We start from the raw sequence: 18,190 nt of genomic DNA on the forward strand, positions 1-18,190 counted from the left end.
AATTTGATAAAAAGCCGTTACTGTGTGCTCACAATTGTCTAAATAAATCTGATTATATGAAGTGTCTGGGTGGTTTCATAATAGACCATTAAAACGACAGAACATTGTGTCCTGAAATTAATACTCTTAAATCACAATGGATTAAATTTTTCCAAATAGCTGGAGTTTTTAAAAGTTAACATCATGTCCCATTAACCATTTTGTTTAATTAATTATTAATAACCCTAGTCCAAACAAAGTTAGACCCTTCTTATTCCACATGTTACTTGTATCAGACACCAAAACCTCTAAATTATGTAAGTCTCATATTCAAACACCATATCATGTATAAATCATTTATTTTTTTATCAACCTAAAAATCAAATTATATGTCTTCGTTTCTTTAAAAAAAAAAGTCATTATAATTTACATAATGCCAAATTGGATAAAGGTAGAAGAGTCTGTCATCTACTGATATTTTGTGACTATTTCATACAAGATAATTTGTTTGCAGTCTTTATCTGATATTACTTTAGAAGACATATTTTCATAAGCTTTGTTTACTTGTTTCTCCATTTTATATCTTGATTACAAATAATATTATGTATGACAATTATAGAGCAGTATTTATTTTGCTCATTATGGACACCAAGATTTTCAAATAAAATATGTTTATTAGTTATATGTTTTTCTTAACATATTGTGATTATATGAATAAAATAGTGTTTTTTTTTACAATAAAAATATTGTTTATATAGATACTAATCTGTTTAGAAAAAGTGCTGTGAAATTTTATTATAATGCACACAATTTTATTGATTCAACAACATATATCTTGTTTAAAGTACCTTTGTAACACCAAGACCAGTCGATGATGATGGATCTTCAAATGTTGATGGTAATGAAAACTCAATCTTATTTGAAGAAAGAGTAAGTGGCTGTCTGAGGGCTGTAGCTATCACATGTTTACTAGGTGTCGCTACAGAGAATGGTTGAGGTCGTGGATTTATAATATGTTGTAAACTGTTCTTGTTAGATGGCGCTGGTGTAGGCGGGAATGGTGTCGGGGCTGGTGTCGGTGCTCCCAGCATGTTGACAATACATGGCATTACAAAATCATATGCTGCCACCTAGAAGAAAATATAACAATGCTGTCAACTCTTCAGTTTCTTTCATTAAGTATATAAAAAGTTTCTAGACAATCAAAAAAAACAAATAAATATGTTAAACTAACAAATAGCTGGATTTTACTATATATCCTTTATAGATTATTTGATAATAAAGTTTTTTCAAGCTCTGATATAATGAAAATTATTACAGATATCCCCCTTCTTTTTGTAAATGCACCCCTGAAAATATGCCAGCATGTATAAATAAGAATATTATATGGCAGGGTACTTTCAATAACGATGGTTGAACTTGAAGCAAGCTAAAAGCTACTGTTCAAATTATACAACACTTTTATTCTTAAAATACTATTAACATTACCAGGAAAATGTACAAACACAAAGTTGTAAATACCTCAGTTGGCATAAATATCAGTTCTCCTTCAATTGTTTCCTCTGGTGCCATGGTAACAGTAAACATGCCTGGGTTTAGTAGCTGGAAACTGTAGTCCTCTGAAAAAATGCATAGGTGAATTCAAAACATGTAACAATATCATAACATATAAATATTTTAGGTTTTTTTTACCACCTGAATATGACAAGTAGTGTACTTAACAAGTGGAAGTATCTTGTGTAATACAGTCCACTTAGACTAACATACATGTCCCACTTCATTGAAGATTTGTTATGGTTTGCCTTGATTTGGAATGTTAATATGGCATGCTTTTTTTGTCTTGATTTACAATATTCAAATACTTTTTTTGTTTAGGGCTATTCCAGAAAAAATGTAGGGGGGGGGGGGGGGGGTTGGAAGGCACTTTTTGTCAGCACCCGCCTCCCAGACAATTGTAATTGAGACTTATAGTACATTATAGTGTGAAAAGTTGCTCTGATACCCATCACCCATGTATTATTAATATAATGTGCCTTCCAACACCCCTATACATTTTTTTCCTGGAATAGTCCTCACTCAAGATGAATAATATCCAAAAATAAATCATTTTTTATCATTATAAATTGAATTTAGACATTAATATTGTTTGTCTTTTCCTCCAGTTTATCATTAAGTTTTTTTCAGGATTAAATGCTGGATTCTAAGTAATATATACCTTGTGTCTGGTAACCAGGGAAACTAAGACTGAAGTCTCTAAATCTGGTTAGATCAAATTCTAGTTTAGCTTTAGTAACAGCCTAAAAAAAAAAGAGGAATCACTTAAAACATGTTAAATCTTTTTAATGACATGACCAACTGAAAAAATTTAGGATTAAGTTATGACCATATATACCTCAATGAATTAAATTTGTCACTTAACTTCAAACACTTTTGTAAAGACAATGCAATCTGTTAAAAATATTTTCACATTTTTCCACAAAAGCACTGTGAATTAAAATATAAACAAACTCTTTACAAAAATAGTATATGTAATTGTATTTAAATCTTTCATTTTAGTATTGACGTATATGTTTATAGACATATATAAGCTGATGACTTTTTATAAAGCTTGCATTTTAAAATCCACTGAAGATAAGCATTGATAAATTTATCATTAAAATTTGTGGTTCACCTGTACCCACGAAACCCATGACAATTGGTATCCAACTAATACTAATGAATCCACAGTAACCCGTTACTTGATTGATTGATTGTTGCTTAACGTAACATTGTACTTACTCTGTTGGCTAGTCTAAAGGACTGTGTAGATCCTGATCCACAGTAGACACCACCAAAGTTAAAGTTTGGCTGAAAGTATCAAATGTAATATAAGTCATTGTTATTCTAAGATATGCCCAAAAAAAATCATGAACTTTCCACATCATCATTAAGAATTAAAATCATGAATTTTTACATAAAATCTATCTCATAATAAATATCATTCAAATCTCAAATGGTACTTAACAAAAGGATCAGAAAAAAATAAGTTCAGTTTTCTAGTAAAATATTGATTTTCTTTTCAGACTTTACTCAGTATGATTGTTAATTTGTTTAATTGTATTTCTTCGAAGTCTGTGGTCTTGTAACACTGCATCCTTAATTTGAAAAAAAAAAAATATCCATTTCCCACAGATTCATTAATTTTGATTATCTTATTGTTGTTGTTACATGTTATTTCATCTGTTCGAATGCAATTACAAAAAAAAATAATTTTAATATAAGAATAAACGTCTCATATCAATACATACCAGATCTATGTCAACAGTAGGTGGCTCTACTGTGCCACCCATTCTAAGTTCTAGTGTCTTTCCTTGTTTGATTGCTACTTGGACTCGTGTATCAAACTTTACCATAGCTTGTGGGGTTAACATGACTTTTAATTCTGCAAACCCACCTACTGGTACCACTCCATGAACAGGTGAAACAGTAAGGCCAGGGAAAGGGTTTGAGTCTATCACCTGTATAAATAAAATTAAATATTAACACTTGATTCTCAGCAAAATGATACTATTTGAAACAATTACATTGTTCAAGTATAAACATTAACACACATAAAAAAAAACATTTATGCTCACTGTATACCATATACATGTACATGTACATACAAATAATCTAACATTGTAAAAGATTTCTATTTTGTCAAGTACCAGAAGTAAGTCTTTAACTTGATACTAAATTCATGAGTCTCAGATGTGCGTCAATAATAAGAAGAGTAATGGCAATGTCTATATTTTGGTTTAAAAAATTCCTAAAATGACCAAGATAAAAAATTCAGGAAGCAGTTACACAAATTTGTGGGTTTAGAGAATCTGGACAAGTTTGGTTGAATTCTGTCAAGAAGCTTTCAAGGAGTGTCATATTTACATAAAGATTGACAGGAATAACAACAATGTGGATGACACCAAAAGAGGTTCCTATTTGAAGCGTCTGCTGAATATTGTCATGTGAAACAATAATTAAATTACATTTTTATTCTATACATGATGCAATGATTGCATATTTTCCTTTAATAAATAAAATTTACCTGAAATAATCATGTTTTTGTCAAATTTAGCAGGGAATTTTCTTGAACTCCTTTCTATAAACTAAATTATGTGATTCTCAAGTTATCAACTTGCCATAACGAAGTACAATTACCTGGAAGTAGGCATGAGTTTGTCCTGTGTTGGCTAACATTGCTGTCCTTGTTGTGGTCAGATTTATAGGAGTTTGACCAAACATGATTCTCCGTTCTACAAACTGTACACTGGCTGTTCCAAGCTGTAATAAAGTTTGAAAATCATTTATTTTCATATCATTATGTGTGTAATTAACACAATTAAAAATAGAATGCATCTGCAACCTTCACCGTCATACTTCATATACTATGGATTCATTTATTTTCAAGGTACCAATTTTCGTGGATTAAGGAAAACTTAAATATTAGTGGATATTTAATTTCGTGATTTTGCCGAAGTCTGCATACAAGCTTATAAAAGGAAATTTGTCAATCGTTGAACATCTATTTTTGTAGTATAAGCATGAATTTCATGAAAATAGATATCCAAAGAATAATAATGATCCTCAGAATTTTGTCAACTGGTAAAACATTTTGATAACAATTGATCTGCCATAACACCATCATGGTATTATATAACACTGCCTGGATGGTGTAAAAATCTGATGATGATTTCATAAGAATATCAATAGTGCAATTTTTTTAAGTAATGTTTTCTAAGCAGTTTTAACTTGATGCTAACAATAATGTTTCCTACCTCTGCTCTACAGCTAAGTTGTAATGTAGGACCACCATGTACTTTGAGGGAGAACATCCCATCCTCAGGAGCTAAATAGGATGGATGCCATACTACCTCACAGTCTAAGTCTTTAAAAGAATCTACAGTACCTATAAAAAATATAAATAACATTTTAAAAAGGACTTTTCTAAGACTGAGATCAAACTGCTGATGTGAAAAATGCTTTTTGTTTACAATTGTTTTTAACATGTTTGCAATATAAACTAATCACTTATTTGGCATACATTCAATTATATATGCATTAGACAATTCTAAAACATCTTCAAGTGATTTCAATATCAAAGCATTGGTACTTTATAAATAATGTTTAAAAATTAAATCAAGATGTATTAAAACTGGTTCAGTCAGCCTCAGAGAGAAAGTAGCCTTATTCCTACATGTTAATTCTCATAATTTACAAGTATATTAACTTTTTTTTCATAACATGTTTTTTAAAGAGTTTTAGAATCATGTTAAGAAGCTGTTTACATCCTGATCACAAAACTTAAAACTCTTCTGTAGTACAAAAAAACTTGCAATCCTACCTTCAGCTGGTCTTATAGAGAAGGCTGTTCCTCTGTCACCTAATATTGGTGTCCATGTGAACTCTGCAGCATGGTTCAGTGGATTATGTAATGTTATCACACCACGGAACCCTGAAAAAATTATAAATAAACGTTCATGCTATTTTAAAGTTTTCTATTTCTACTATAGGCCTTGTTTAATGAAAAAAATATGTTGTAGCTTATTTCACAGAAATATTAAAATGTTGTTTCCTCAATATTTGTTTCCACTTTTAAACTTCCAGTTTTTTTATCTTTATGATCTAACTGCAAATACTTTTTCAACCAACAAATTCTAAGTCAAGCAGTCTGTTCACATCTAATAAGAGTTAGTTCATGTAAGTTGAGGCATGAAAATGTACCTGTAAACCGGTGGTGAAGGTCAAAAGACTTTTTTAAAAAGCAAATACTTATGACTTTACTAATAATTTGAATGGATGATGGAGTTCTAAGAAAAAATTTCCACTTCACTTAAAGGGATGAAAAAAGCAACCTTATAATAAAATGAAAACTATGCATTCTGGGTAAAAAAAATTCAAAAGCGTACACCAAAACGTTGGGATTGGGTTAAAATGTTCTACACAATGGAAATTCAACCAATGACGTCATGTTATTTTCATTTTGGTGTACAAACAATGAGATTACCCATAGTCCTATAGATTCTGAAAAGGCGAATAACAAACCTGCTTCAGCGGGTAGACCAAATGAAGCACCTAGAATCAATTCATCTGTTGACAGCTTCAATGATACAGGTACTACCTCTGCTATAACTGTCACATGGTGTTTATAGGAACCATTGATCTGGTAGGAAACAGATCTGTAACACAAATATACACATTGTTTATCAATATTCAGTCCTATTAAATTGTTGGTAGAATTCTTAAACCAACAGCAAAATATTTCAGTCTTCTAATCTGATAAATTTTTCTGTATCCTTTTGCAAACTTTAAGATTTTAAAGTAAGACTGTTAAAACAAAGTCAATGTAGGATGCTCGTTGAGATATTGTTGTGTCTGGGAGACACAATTATTGCACCTGCAGATGTTATTTTAAAATAACTATAACAAACCGCTTATACCCCAAAAATGACAAAGTTCAACTATCTTCCAAAAGAGCAAATATTGATAAACTAGAGGCTCTAAAGAGCCTGTGTCGCTCACCTTGGTCTATGTGCATATTAAACAAAGGACACAAATGGATTCATGACAAAATTGTATTTTGGTGATGGTGATGTGTTTGAAGTTCTTACTTTACTGGACGATTTTGCTTCTTACAATTATATCTATAATGAACTTTGCCCATTAGTAACAGAGAACTATATTTGGTAAAAATTTAAATTACATATATTTACCAAATTAATGAAAATTGTTAAAAATTGACTATAAAGGGCAATAACTCCTTAAGGGGTCAATTGACCATTTAGGTCATGTTGACTTATTTGTAGATCTTACTTTGCTGAACATTATTGCTGTTTACAGTTTATCGCTATCTATAATAGTATTCAAGATAACCAAAAACGGCAAAATTTCTTTAAAAATTACCAATTGGAGGGCAGCAACCCAACAACCAGTTGTCCAATTCATCTGAAAAATTCAGGGCAGATAGATATTGACTTGATTAACAATTTAACTTCTTGTCAGATTTGCTCTGGTGCTTTGAATTCATAGTTATAAGCCAAAAACTGCATTTTACCCCTATGTTCTATTTTTAGCCGTGGCGGCCATCTTGGTTGAATGGCCAGGTCATCGGACACATTTTTCAAACTAGATACCCCAAAGATGATTGTGGCCTAGTAGTTTCAGTGGAGATTTTGTAAAAGATTACTTAGATTTATGAAAAATGGTTAAAGATTGACTATAAAGGGCAATAACTCCTAAAGGGGTCAACTGACCATTTTGGTCATGTTGACTTATTTGTAGATCTTACTTTGCTGAACATTATTGCTGTTTACAATTTATCTCTATCTATAATAATATTCAAGATAATAACCAAAAACAGCAAAATTTCCTCAAAATTACCAATTCAGGGGCAGCAACCTAACAACCGATTGACCGATTCATCTGAAAATTTCAGGGCAGATAGATCTTGACCTGATAAACATTTTTATCCCATGTCAGATTCCTCAAAATGCTTTGGTTTTTGAGTTATAAGCCAAAAACTGCATTTTACCCCTATGTTCTATTTTTAGCCGTGGCGGCCATCTTGGTTGGTTGACCAGGTCACGCCACACATTTTTTAAACTAGATACCCCAAAGATGATTGTGGCCAAGTTTGGATTAATTTGGCCCAGTAGTTTCAGAGGAGAAGATTTTTTGTAAAAGATTAATTTAATTTATGAAAAATGGTTAAAATTGACTATAAAGGGCAATAACTCCTAAACGGGTCAACTGACCATTTTGGTCATGTTGACTTATTTGTAGATCTTACTTTGCTGAACATTATTGCTGTTTACAGTTTATCTCTATCTATAATAATATTCAAGATAATAACCAAAAACAGCAAAATTTCCTCAAAATTACCAATTCAGGGGCAGTAACCCAACAACCGATTGACTGATTCATCTGAAAATTTCAGGGCAGATAGATCTTGACCTGATAAACATTTTTATCCCGTCAGATTTCCTCAAAATGCTTTGGTTTTTGAGTTATAAGCCAAAAACTGCATTTTACCCCTTTGTTCTATTTTTAGCCGTGGTGGCCATCTTGGTTGGTTGACCAGGTCACGCCACACATTTTTTAAACTAGATACCCCAAAGATGATTGTGGCCAAGTTTGGATTAATTTGGCCCAGTAGTTTCAGAGGAGAAGATTTTTGTAAAAGATTACTTTAATTAACGAAAAATGGTTAAAAATTGACTATAAAGGGCAATAACTCCTAAACGGGTCAACTGACCATTTAGGTCATGTTGACTTATTTGTAGATCTTACTTTGCTGAACATTATTGCTGTTTACAGTTTATCTCTATCTATAATAATATTCAAGATAATAACCAAAAACAGCAAAATTTCCTCAAAATTACCAATTCAGGGGCAGCAACCCAACAACCGATTGACCGATTCATCTGAAAATTTCAGGGCAGATAGATCTTGACCTGATAAACATTTTTACCCCATGTCAGATTTGCTCTAAATGCTTTGGTTTTTGAGTTATAAGCCAAAAACTGCATTTTACCCCTATGTTCTATTTTTAGCTGTGGCGGCCATCTTGGTTGGTTGACCGGGTCACGCCACACATTTTTTAAACTAGATACCCCAATGATGATTGTGGCCAAGTTTGGTTTGATTTGGCCCAGTAGTTTCAGAGGAGAAGATTTTTGTAAAAGTTAACGACGACGACGGACGACGGACGACGACGGACGACGGACGCCAAGTGATGAGAAAAGCTCACTTGGCCCTTCGGGCCAGGTGAGCTAAAAAATCACACCTTCAATATATGTACAAACAGCCAGCAAAGTGAAAACTTCCTAGCATTCAAACTGTAGGAGAAGTGATGTGGGATTACTATAAAACCCATAATGGGAGGAACAGACGAATAGACAGACAGGGGTAAAATAATACCCCCCCCCCTCCTTCAACTTCCAGTTGCAGCAGCATAATTTCAGTTGTGGGGGGCATAAAATTACCTGGAAACTGAAAATTAAATATTTCTAAATATGCAATGTTTCTAAGCATCTCCAAATACTATACAGAAGATAATTCAAGGTTTTTCAAACTAATATTTTAATTTTTCATATATGTTTTAATAAATTTAAGAGTTTCTATTCCATTTATACACTGATATGAAGGATATTTGTATATACCTTTGGAATTTGCCTTTGACATTAGATTCAAATACAATAGGTAGATTAGCCTTGGACATTGGAGGTATAACTTGTGACAGGGGACTGCTCTGTCTTAACTCTCTACAATCAATCTGAAAAAAATAATTCGACATTTGCATTATTATTCAGGCTGGTCAAATTTTATAGGAATGTGAAGAATATAAAGAAAAGATAATTACTCTTATTTTCTTAAGAGACATCAGTAATGTATAGTTCTCTGATCTTTGTATTTATTTGGGATCCCTTTAGATACATTCAATATATTTTGCATATGTGTTTGTTAAAGAGCAATTCTCTGTAACCACCAACCTTTTTATATAGGGGGTCCGGCACGCATAGTCACCGATCTTCATGAAACTTAGCCAAAACATGTGATCATGTAAACAAGAGGCTCTCAAGAGCCTGAATCGCTCACCTTAATTCTTTTGGTTAAATCTCTCATCAATGATTATTTTGGCTTTTCAATTTATTTAAATGTTTTTTTGGATCGTCCTATTTTCTTCAAAAGCCAAAAAAAATAATCATTTTCTCCTATGTTCTATTTTAGCCATAGGAGCTATGTTTCTTGACATACAAGGAAATAAAATATAAAATTTATACTAGATACTCTGAAACTCATTTAGCCTAAGTTTGGCTGAAATTGATACAGCAGTTTCAAAGGAGAAGATTTTTTAAAGTAAGTCAACATGATGAACAAATTGTGAAAAAAGTCTTTAAAGGGCAATAACTCCTTAAGGGGTCAATTGACAATTTTGGTCAAATTGACTTAATTGAAGATCTTACTTTGCTGAACATTATTGCTGTTTACAGTTTATTTCTATCTATAATTATATTCAAGATAATAAACAAAAACAGCAAAATTTCCTTAAAATTATCAATTCAGGGGCAGCAACCCAACAACAGGTTGTCTGATTCATCTGAAAATTTCAGGGCAGATAGATCTTAACCTGATAAACAATATTATCCAACGTCAGATTTGCTCTAAATGCTTTGGTTTTTGAGTTATAAGCCAAAAACTGCATTTGACCCCTATGTTCTATTTTTAGCAATGGCGACCATGTTTGTTGATAGATCATAACTTCGGATACAAATTACAAACTAGATATCCTAAGGAACATTCAATTAAAGTTTGGAAGTATTTGGCCCAGTAGTTTCAGAGGAGAAGATTTTTGTAAAAGATTACTAAGATTTACGAAAAATGGTTAAAAATTGACTATAAAGGGCAATAACTCCTAAAGGGGTCAACTGACCATTTCCGTCATGTTGACTTATTTGTAAATCTTACTTTGCTGAACATTATTGCTGTTTACAGTTTATCTCTATCTATAATAATATTCAAGATAATAACCAAAAACAGCAAAATTTCTTTAAAATTACCAATTCAGGGGCAGTAACCCAACAACAGGTTGTCTGATTCATCTGAAAATTTCAGGGCAGATAGATCTTGACCTGATAAACAATATTATCCCATGTCAGATTTGCTCTAAATGCTTTGGTTTTTGAGTTATAAGCCAAAAACTGCATTTGACCCCTATGTTCTATTTTTAGCAATAGCGACCATGTTTGTTGAAAGATCACAACTTCTGATACAATTTACAAACTAGATACCCTAAGGAACATTCAGTTAAAGTTTGGAAGTATTTGGCCCAGTAGTTTCAGAGGAGAAGATTTTTGTAAAAGATTACTAAGATTTACGAAAAATGGTTAAAAATTGACTATAAAGGGCAATAACTCCTAAAGGGGTCAACTGACCATTTCCGTCATGTTGACTTATTTGTAAATCTTACTTTGCTGAACATTATTCCTGTTTACAGTTTATCTCTATCTATAATAATATTCAAGATAATAACCAAAAACAGCAAAATTTCCTTAAAATTACCAATTCAGGGGCAGCAACCCAACAACGGGTTGTCTGATTCATCTGAAAATTTCAGGGCAGATAGATCTTGACCTGATAAACAATATTACCCCATGTCAGATTTGCTCTAAATGCTTTGGTTTTTGAGTTATAAGCCAAAAACTGCATTTGACCCCTATGTTCTATTTTTAGCAATGGCGACCATGTTTGTTGATAGATCATAACTTCGGATACAAATTACAAACTAGATATCCTAAGGAACATTCAATTAAAGTTTGGAAGTATTTGGCCCAGTAGTTTCAGAGGAGAAGATTTTTGTAAAAGATTACTAAGATTTACGAAAAATAGTTAAAAATTGACTATAAAGGGCAATAACTCCTAAAGGGGTCAACTGACCATTTCCGTCATGTTGACTTATTTGTAAATCTTACTTTGCTGAACATTATTCCTGTTTACAGTTTATCTCTATCTATAATAATATTCAAGATAATAACCAAAAACAGCAAAATTTCCTTAAAATTACCAATTCAGGGGCAGCAACCCAACAACAGGTTGTCTGATTCATCTGAAAATTTCAGGGAAGATAGATCTTGACCTGATAACAATATTACCCCATGTCAGATTTGCTCTAAATGCTTTGGTTTTTGAGTTATAAGCCAAAAACTGCATTTGACCCCTATGTTCTATTTTTAGCAATGGCGACCATGTTTGTTGATAGATCAAAACTTCGGATACAATTTATAAATAAGATACCCTAAGGGACATTCAGTTAAAGTTTGAAAGTATTTGGCCCAGTAGTTTCAGAGGAGAAGATTCTTGAAATAGTTTACGACGACAGACGACGGAAGACAGACAACGGACGACAGACGACGGACGACAATGGACGCCAAGTGATGGCATAAGCTCACTTGTCCCTTCGGGACAGGTGAGCTAAAAAGTAAGAAAAATGCCCACCCAAATGTTGCTAGGTCATGGTTGCCATGGAAACCAAGTGAATGAGATTTCCCGCAAAATCCAAAGGGACCCGTAACCATGGCAACGGGGGCATAAACAAATTTTTTGTCAACATTTTTCTTGTTAGTTTATCGATAGCTACCAACAGACCAAGTTTCAAGAAAATCTGAGACTATGCGAGCCGCAACTTGGTTGGTGGTTACAGAGAATTGCTATTAATACTTCAAGACTTTTGAAACAGTTGACTTGTGTTGATGATCTATTTCCCATATTGTTACTTTTTGTCATTTTTTTAAGCTTAATATGCAATGACAGTTGAAATCAAATTGCACAACTAAAATCATGACTGACATTAAAATTAAATGTATTTTACTAGCATGGATGAAGGTTCAAAACTTAGTTCAAGTCTGATAGAGATTAAGAGAAGAACTTTGTTTTTTTTTTCTTCAAATGATTGACATTATAATTTTATGAGTGTGAAGTTTTAATAAATGGTGAAGCAAGACAAATATGCATACCTCAGCTACAACATGTATATGTTGTTTAAGGTTGTTGACAATACTTAAATTCATTGTCCTCACAGATCTCAGACAAACTTTACCAAAATCTAATACTGGTGGACCTAAAATAAATACAAAATGTATTAAAGATTCAACCATTGCATTTTTTAAATCTTTTTCCCATCATATCTTGTTTGCTTTTCTCTTCTTAAATGTTCGTGTTTCAATCAATCTGGTAACATTGGAACAGTTCATTCATGTGTTTTACCTTTTCTAAATATAGCAAAACTTGATTTTAATTAATTTGTTAAAGAGTTTTACCTTTTCTAAATATAGCAAAACTTGATTTTAATTAATTTGTTAAAGAGTAGGTTCACAAATTTCTAAATTTTGAAATACATGTAAATTAGCATTTATCAATATTTACAACTTACAATGATTTCAGGTTGACGGTCAGCTACTTAAAGTTTAATTGTGTTCAACTGTTTATTCAATATCAAATGCATAGCTAGGGTACTGTTGAATAATACCAACTGACTTACCCACAATAATCTGATGTAACTGTTGTGGTGACAGCCATTTTGTACAATCTGCCTTTTCCTCATTTGTTGTAGGTACAGCATTCAGCCCTTCACATACCTATAACAAACAATTTACTCTTTTTAATAAATTAAATTCACATGTATTGAGTTCTAACATATGTGGATAAGATTTATATTCCTAATAAAATAAATTATTATCAGTGCAAATATAAATTTCTAACTTTTAGTCTAAAAAATATATAGAAAAAAAATGGAACAAATGAAGTCGTTTTAAAAATTCAGTTCTTCTTTAAACTGGCACTAGCTGTCAAATTGATGTTCATTGATTTGATACAAATTCATATATTTGATTTATATCCATGTAAAACATTTATCCAAATTATAAAGTTTAAAATAAACTGTTTACAGGGCATGGGCCCAATAATATGTAGCTTCGTTTTGTGTGTATTTTAGTCTTGACACCATCTAATTAATCATTAAGTTGACCCTTGAATACCTCTGATGGTCATATAAGTGATGTAAACATAAATAAAGATATAGATAGAAATTAAACTTTAAGTCTGAGTAATTTCTTCTCATTTATAATGACTAGATATTGACTTACTGGTTTACTCCTGGACATCTGTTCAACCTCAGCCAATTCTTTAGTACTAAGTAGTTTGTACTCTGAGTTTGGTGGAGATGGACCTGTGAAAACATAAATCAATCAAATTTCCATAAAGATTATCAAGAAAATTCTTTTTTCTTTAACATGTTTAAACTGAATTAATTCACACAGTAATCTAATATATCTCTATTTTAGGTACCTCTTTTTCTTAATTAAACAATTAAATCTTCCATACCTTACACATGTAACCTTTTATCACATTTATATAGGCTTTCTATTTTAAAATATAAAATTTGGTATATAAATCAGGATCCAGTGTTCTCCCCCATTTTTTTTTTATATCATCCTGTTTAATAGGGAATTATGAAATACCATCTTGTTTCTTAAAATTATAGCATCACATCCATACCACAATCTATTAGAAAATAATTTCAGATAGCATCCCATTCTAGCAATATACCATCACATTACCAGATGCTAAAAGGTCCCGGGGAGAACAATAAAATGATAATAAGACTTACTTCTAGGGTCAGGTACTATTTCATCCTGCTTCAGAATTTTGGGTCTGAGTCCTGCAGCAGATTTTATACCAATATCTGTTTTGTTGTTTGTCTGGTTAAACTCCCTGTAAGTACAAAAAATATGTCATGTGATTTCACAAAAAACAGCAGATTATTTTTAAGGTCAAAATAGTAAGCATTGCAATACTATGGATCATCACACTCAGAGATGCAAACAGTTTTTTTTTCCTGTCAGACATTGGGGCCTACAGGGTACGAAGTTTTGCCAGACCCATCACATTTCTGCCAGACCTATATTTTCACTCAAAATAATCTATGTAAAAACTTTGTAATATGTCTATAAATAACAATGAAATGTAACTGTTTCCTGTTAAGGGGTTTCCCGAATTTTCCCGCTAAAAAGCACATGGCTTTCAACAATTGTAAACAAAGCATTCAATTTGTGATCATGGATTACAGCTTTAATTAATTGAATTTGGATATAGATATTCAACTTAATGTACAGTCAGGCAATGTTTTTACTTTTTTCTGGATTAAAACTAATTTGAAAGAAAAGTTTAAAAAATAAAATATATTGTGAATATTCAGTGACCCATAGATTTTTTGAACTCTGCTACGGAGGTTAAAGTTACGTCATTTTTCAAACCAATGGTGTGTATTCTCTGTTACAACTAAATAACTGCGTTTGATATAAATATTTCAATAAATTAACAATGTCAAACATACGATTTCAAAACTGAAATTTATACTGCAAAAGGTTTTATTTTCATTTTTTAAGGAAGGATATTTGGAAGGTGTCAGGCTATAATAGTTATCATTAAAACAGTTTGAACTCCCGATTTCTATTATGTAATCGAAGCCTTGAATGTTGTTCTATCTAATCATGCAATGTGGTTGTAAATTCACAATTTTATAAACAAAATACTCTGCCAGGACCGACGGGGAATTAAGTTTTGGCTGACCCAAGCAGACTAAAATATTGCCGGCCATCAGGTCCTGCACAGCAACCAGTTTTGCCGGACCTGCATAAATTCTGCCCCTTAGGTCTGACAGGTCCGACGATTAGTTGCATCTCTGAACACTGCTCTTTTTTTAACCTACCAAATTAGACTATTTACCTGATTTGTTATAACATGAGCAACACGACGGGTGCCACATGTGGAACAGGATCTGCTTACCCTTTAGGAGCAACTGAGATCATCCCTAGTTTTGGGTGGGGTTCGTGATGCTTATTCTTTAGTTTTCTATGTTGTGTCATGTGTACTATTGTTTGTCTGTTTGTCTTTTCATTTTTAGCCATGGTGTTGTCAGTTTATTTTCAATTTATGAGTTTGACTGTCCCTCTGGTATCTTTCGTCCCTCTTTTAAATGATTATTTCCACGAGCCATTGATTTTTTTTAATTTATATCTTTACTGGTAAGGAAAGTGGTATTCATAATATGACATGTTTATAAAAACTTACTTGGATTTTATTTTATTGAGCCTGTTTTGTCTCATTTCTCTAAGCATGGCTACATAACTGTCTCTGTGTGAATTTTTCATTTGACCTTCTTCCTCATTATGTGCATAATCTGGGTCAATGTAAGTATGTCTATCAGCTTTGGTGAATATCGTTCTGTAAAATAAAGGTAACATTTGTCAAGCTAACTTAAGAGGATCATAACTAACATCTAATCCCTTTTTTTTTTTAAGTTGAATGAAATATTGGAATTAAAGTACACTAATTGCTTCTAAATTGAATTAATAATCATAAATAAATATAAGCAGTTTTAAGGTATCTTATATTTGTTAGGGTCAAAACTCACGAACAAATCTGAGATGTGATATAAGTAGTTCCATATAATTTTCGTTAAAATCCACATTTTTTTTAAGGAAGACATAGTTTATAAGATAATTTCATAGAAATCAAATAGAAGTGAAAGCAGACATTTTTATAAAGATTAGACCGTTGGTTTTCCAGTTTGAATCGTTTTACACTAGTAATTTTTGAGGCCCTTTAAAGCTTGCTGTTCGGTGTGAGCCAAAGCTCTGTATTGCAGGCTGTAATATGGTTGTACTTTTATTAATTGTTACTTGGACGGAGAGTTGTCTCATTGACACTCATATCATATCTTCCTATATCTTTTCCCTACTGGCTTAAATTCCATCAATTTTTTTAAACAATAACAATAAAGTGAACTAACTTGTATGTGTTATCACTTGGCCTTATACTCTGTGCTCTATCGTTAGGGAAGGCCACTTTAGCTCCTGTTTTATCCTCAGCTGTCCTATGTAACTGAGTCTTATGTCCACCTGCAATGGCATTCCTTAAGTCATTGTCACCTACTTCAGAAAATGTTGTTTCAGCAAACATGCCAACCTCATTGCTGATGTATGGTGTTAAACCTGATAAAATAAAATTAAAACAATTTTATAAAAGAGCAATCACGAAAAACTTGGAATCATCTAAATATTCTAATGCATGGCTAATTTACATAAAACTACAAAAAACTTGTAATCACCTATATTTCATAGCAAATTTGCATAAGTGTTTCATAATAAAAGCAGTCAGCCTGAATTTAAAGTTTTCATGGATTTTTCTGGTGTTCCATTGGTTATTTGTTTCTTTAAAAAGCTTCATTTTGTTTCATTGATGCATTTAAAAAATTGAATTCTGCAAGGTATACCTTCCAAGAATTGGAAATTACTAATCGGAAATTATGATCTTGCATAAAATTTACTTATTCATAAGCAGCCTGTAATGGATATCAAGCTATTTTTAGCTTACTAAAACCACTGCTGTCATAAACAAGCACCATACCTGGGTTATATTTTGGCTTCCTTTTCTTCGGTATTGGGTCACTGCTGCCTGAGAACTGTACGGCCATTGTATTGATGACCTGCAGATAAGTCATGGTAGGATTCCTATTGTCTGCTACTTGTCCAATGATGTCTAATAGCTGGGTTGGTTTAAAGCTTCCTATAATGATAAGGACATCAATTGTTAAACTTCTTGTCAAATCAATGAACAAACAAATTGTATTCCCCATGCAAAAAAAAGAAATATACCTTTTATGATAGTTTTTAAATATTGACACAAAATTTATAAAAACTTTTAAAGATATTGAATTTGTCTCATGTGTGATCTACAAAAACATAGCATTATCATTTTACAATCGTTGATTTTTATTGAGACGATTTTTTTCTTCAGTTTCTGATGAACTTAATTTACATTTCTTGCAAAAAAAGTACAACATATTTGGCACATATAGGTCTATTAATTATTTATATATGCTTATTATAACAGAATAAAAAGCATACCAATCTGTTTTGGACCAAAAGAGAAAATAACATCTTGACTTTGTCCAGCCTCTATCTTTCCACTTGCTGGGTGAGTTGTGAAGTGAGCAATTTTACGAAACTGGAAAATCACTGGTAATTCGTTTGAGCTGTTGTGGATAGTACATAAAACATCTGCATGTTCTCCAACTGGGCATTCTCCAAAATCAAACTTCATTGAAGGTTCGATATCAACTAAAACAGGTAGTGCCGTTCCTGCCAATGCAATCTCCACTGAAGTATCTAAAAATACAATGAAGCAAATAAGACTCAAACATATCTAAAATACAGAACTCCTTGAAGAGGGTGGTAAAGGGTTATTTTCGTGAAATGTGTTAGGCTATTTTTATTTCAAGTGAAGCCATGAAAAGGGTTCCATATTCACTGTGTTTCATGAAATCCGTGAAAAGATCAACAGGCAAGACATTTTTAATTGTTTGTTCATCGTGAAATGGCAATTTTATGCCACGTTCTTCCGTGCAGTTACCCCCATATAAAATGTATGAGAAATAAAGTATTAATTGTATAAAAGGAATTTGGCTACATTTAAGGCTACAAATTAGAATACACTAGATCTTTAATACAATAGTATTTACCTATTCAAACATTATAACCATAAAGAATACAATCACTGTTCCTATAGTTGGAAATTAATTTTACATACATGTATATGTATTTTCTAAAGAAATTATATTCAATACAAATATATTTAT

The 18,190-nt window shown here is 32.0% G+C and overlaps 1 protein-coding gene across 10 annotated transcripts in view; it reads right to left on the reverse strand.

Annotated features, from left to right (window-relative positions):
• The window catches only part of LOC139491225 (cilia- and flagella-associated protein 47-like), a 69,759-nt gene that overhangs the window by 46,769 nt on the left and 4,800 nt on the right, over positions 1 to 18,190 (reverse strand). For all 10 annotated transcript variants that reach the window (XM_071278706.1, XM_071278704.1, XM_071278713.1 and 7 more), the window contains exons 8-25: positions 17,460 to 17,720; positions 16,960 to 17,118; positions 16,343 to 16,544; positions 15,622 to 15,774; positions 14,159 to 14,262; positions 13,635 to 13,717; positions 13,031 to 13,127; positions 12,507 to 12,610; positions 9,156 to 9,268; positions 6,040 to 6,173; positions 5,339 to 5,449; positions 4,773 to 4,903; positions 4,156 to 4,278; positions 3,267 to 3,476; positions 2,758 to 2,826; positions 2,195 to 2,276; positions 1,501 to 1,598; positions 828 to 1,109 (exon numbers count right to left, since the gene is read on the reverse strand). In XM_071278706.1, coding sequence (XP_071134807.1) covers positions 828 to 1,109; positions 1,501 to 1,598; positions 2,195 to 2,276; positions 2,758 to 2,826; positions 3,267 to 3,476; positions 4,156 to 4,278; positions 4,773 to 4,903; positions 5,339 to 5,449; positions 6,040 to 6,173; positions 9,156 to 9,268; positions 12,507 to 12,610; positions 13,031 to 13,127; positions 13,635 to 13,717; positions 14,159 to 14,262; positions 15,622 to 15,774; positions 16,343 to 16,544; positions 16,960 to 17,118; positions 17,460 to 17,720 — 2,516 coding nt within the window. The remainder of the gene's footprint in view (positions 1 to 827; positions 1,110 to 1,500; positions 1,599 to 2,194; positions 2,277 to 2,757; positions 2,827 to 3,266; positions 3,477 to 4,155; positions 4,279 to 4,772; positions 4,904 to 5,338; positions 5,450 to 6,039; positions 6,174 to 9,155; positions 9,269 to 12,506; positions 12,611 to 13,030; positions 13,128 to 13,634; positions 13,718 to 14,158; positions 14,263 to 15,621; positions 15,775 to 16,342; positions 16,545 to 16,959; positions 17,119 to 17,459; positions 17,721 to 18,190) is intronic.

This window comes from Mytilus edulis, chromosome 10, assembly GCF_963676685.1.
Source record: "Mytilus edulis chromosome 10, xbMytEdul2.2, whole genome shotgun sequence".
NCBI lineage: Eukaryota > Metazoa > Mollusca > Bivalvia > Mytilida > Mytilidae > Mytilus > Mytilus edulis.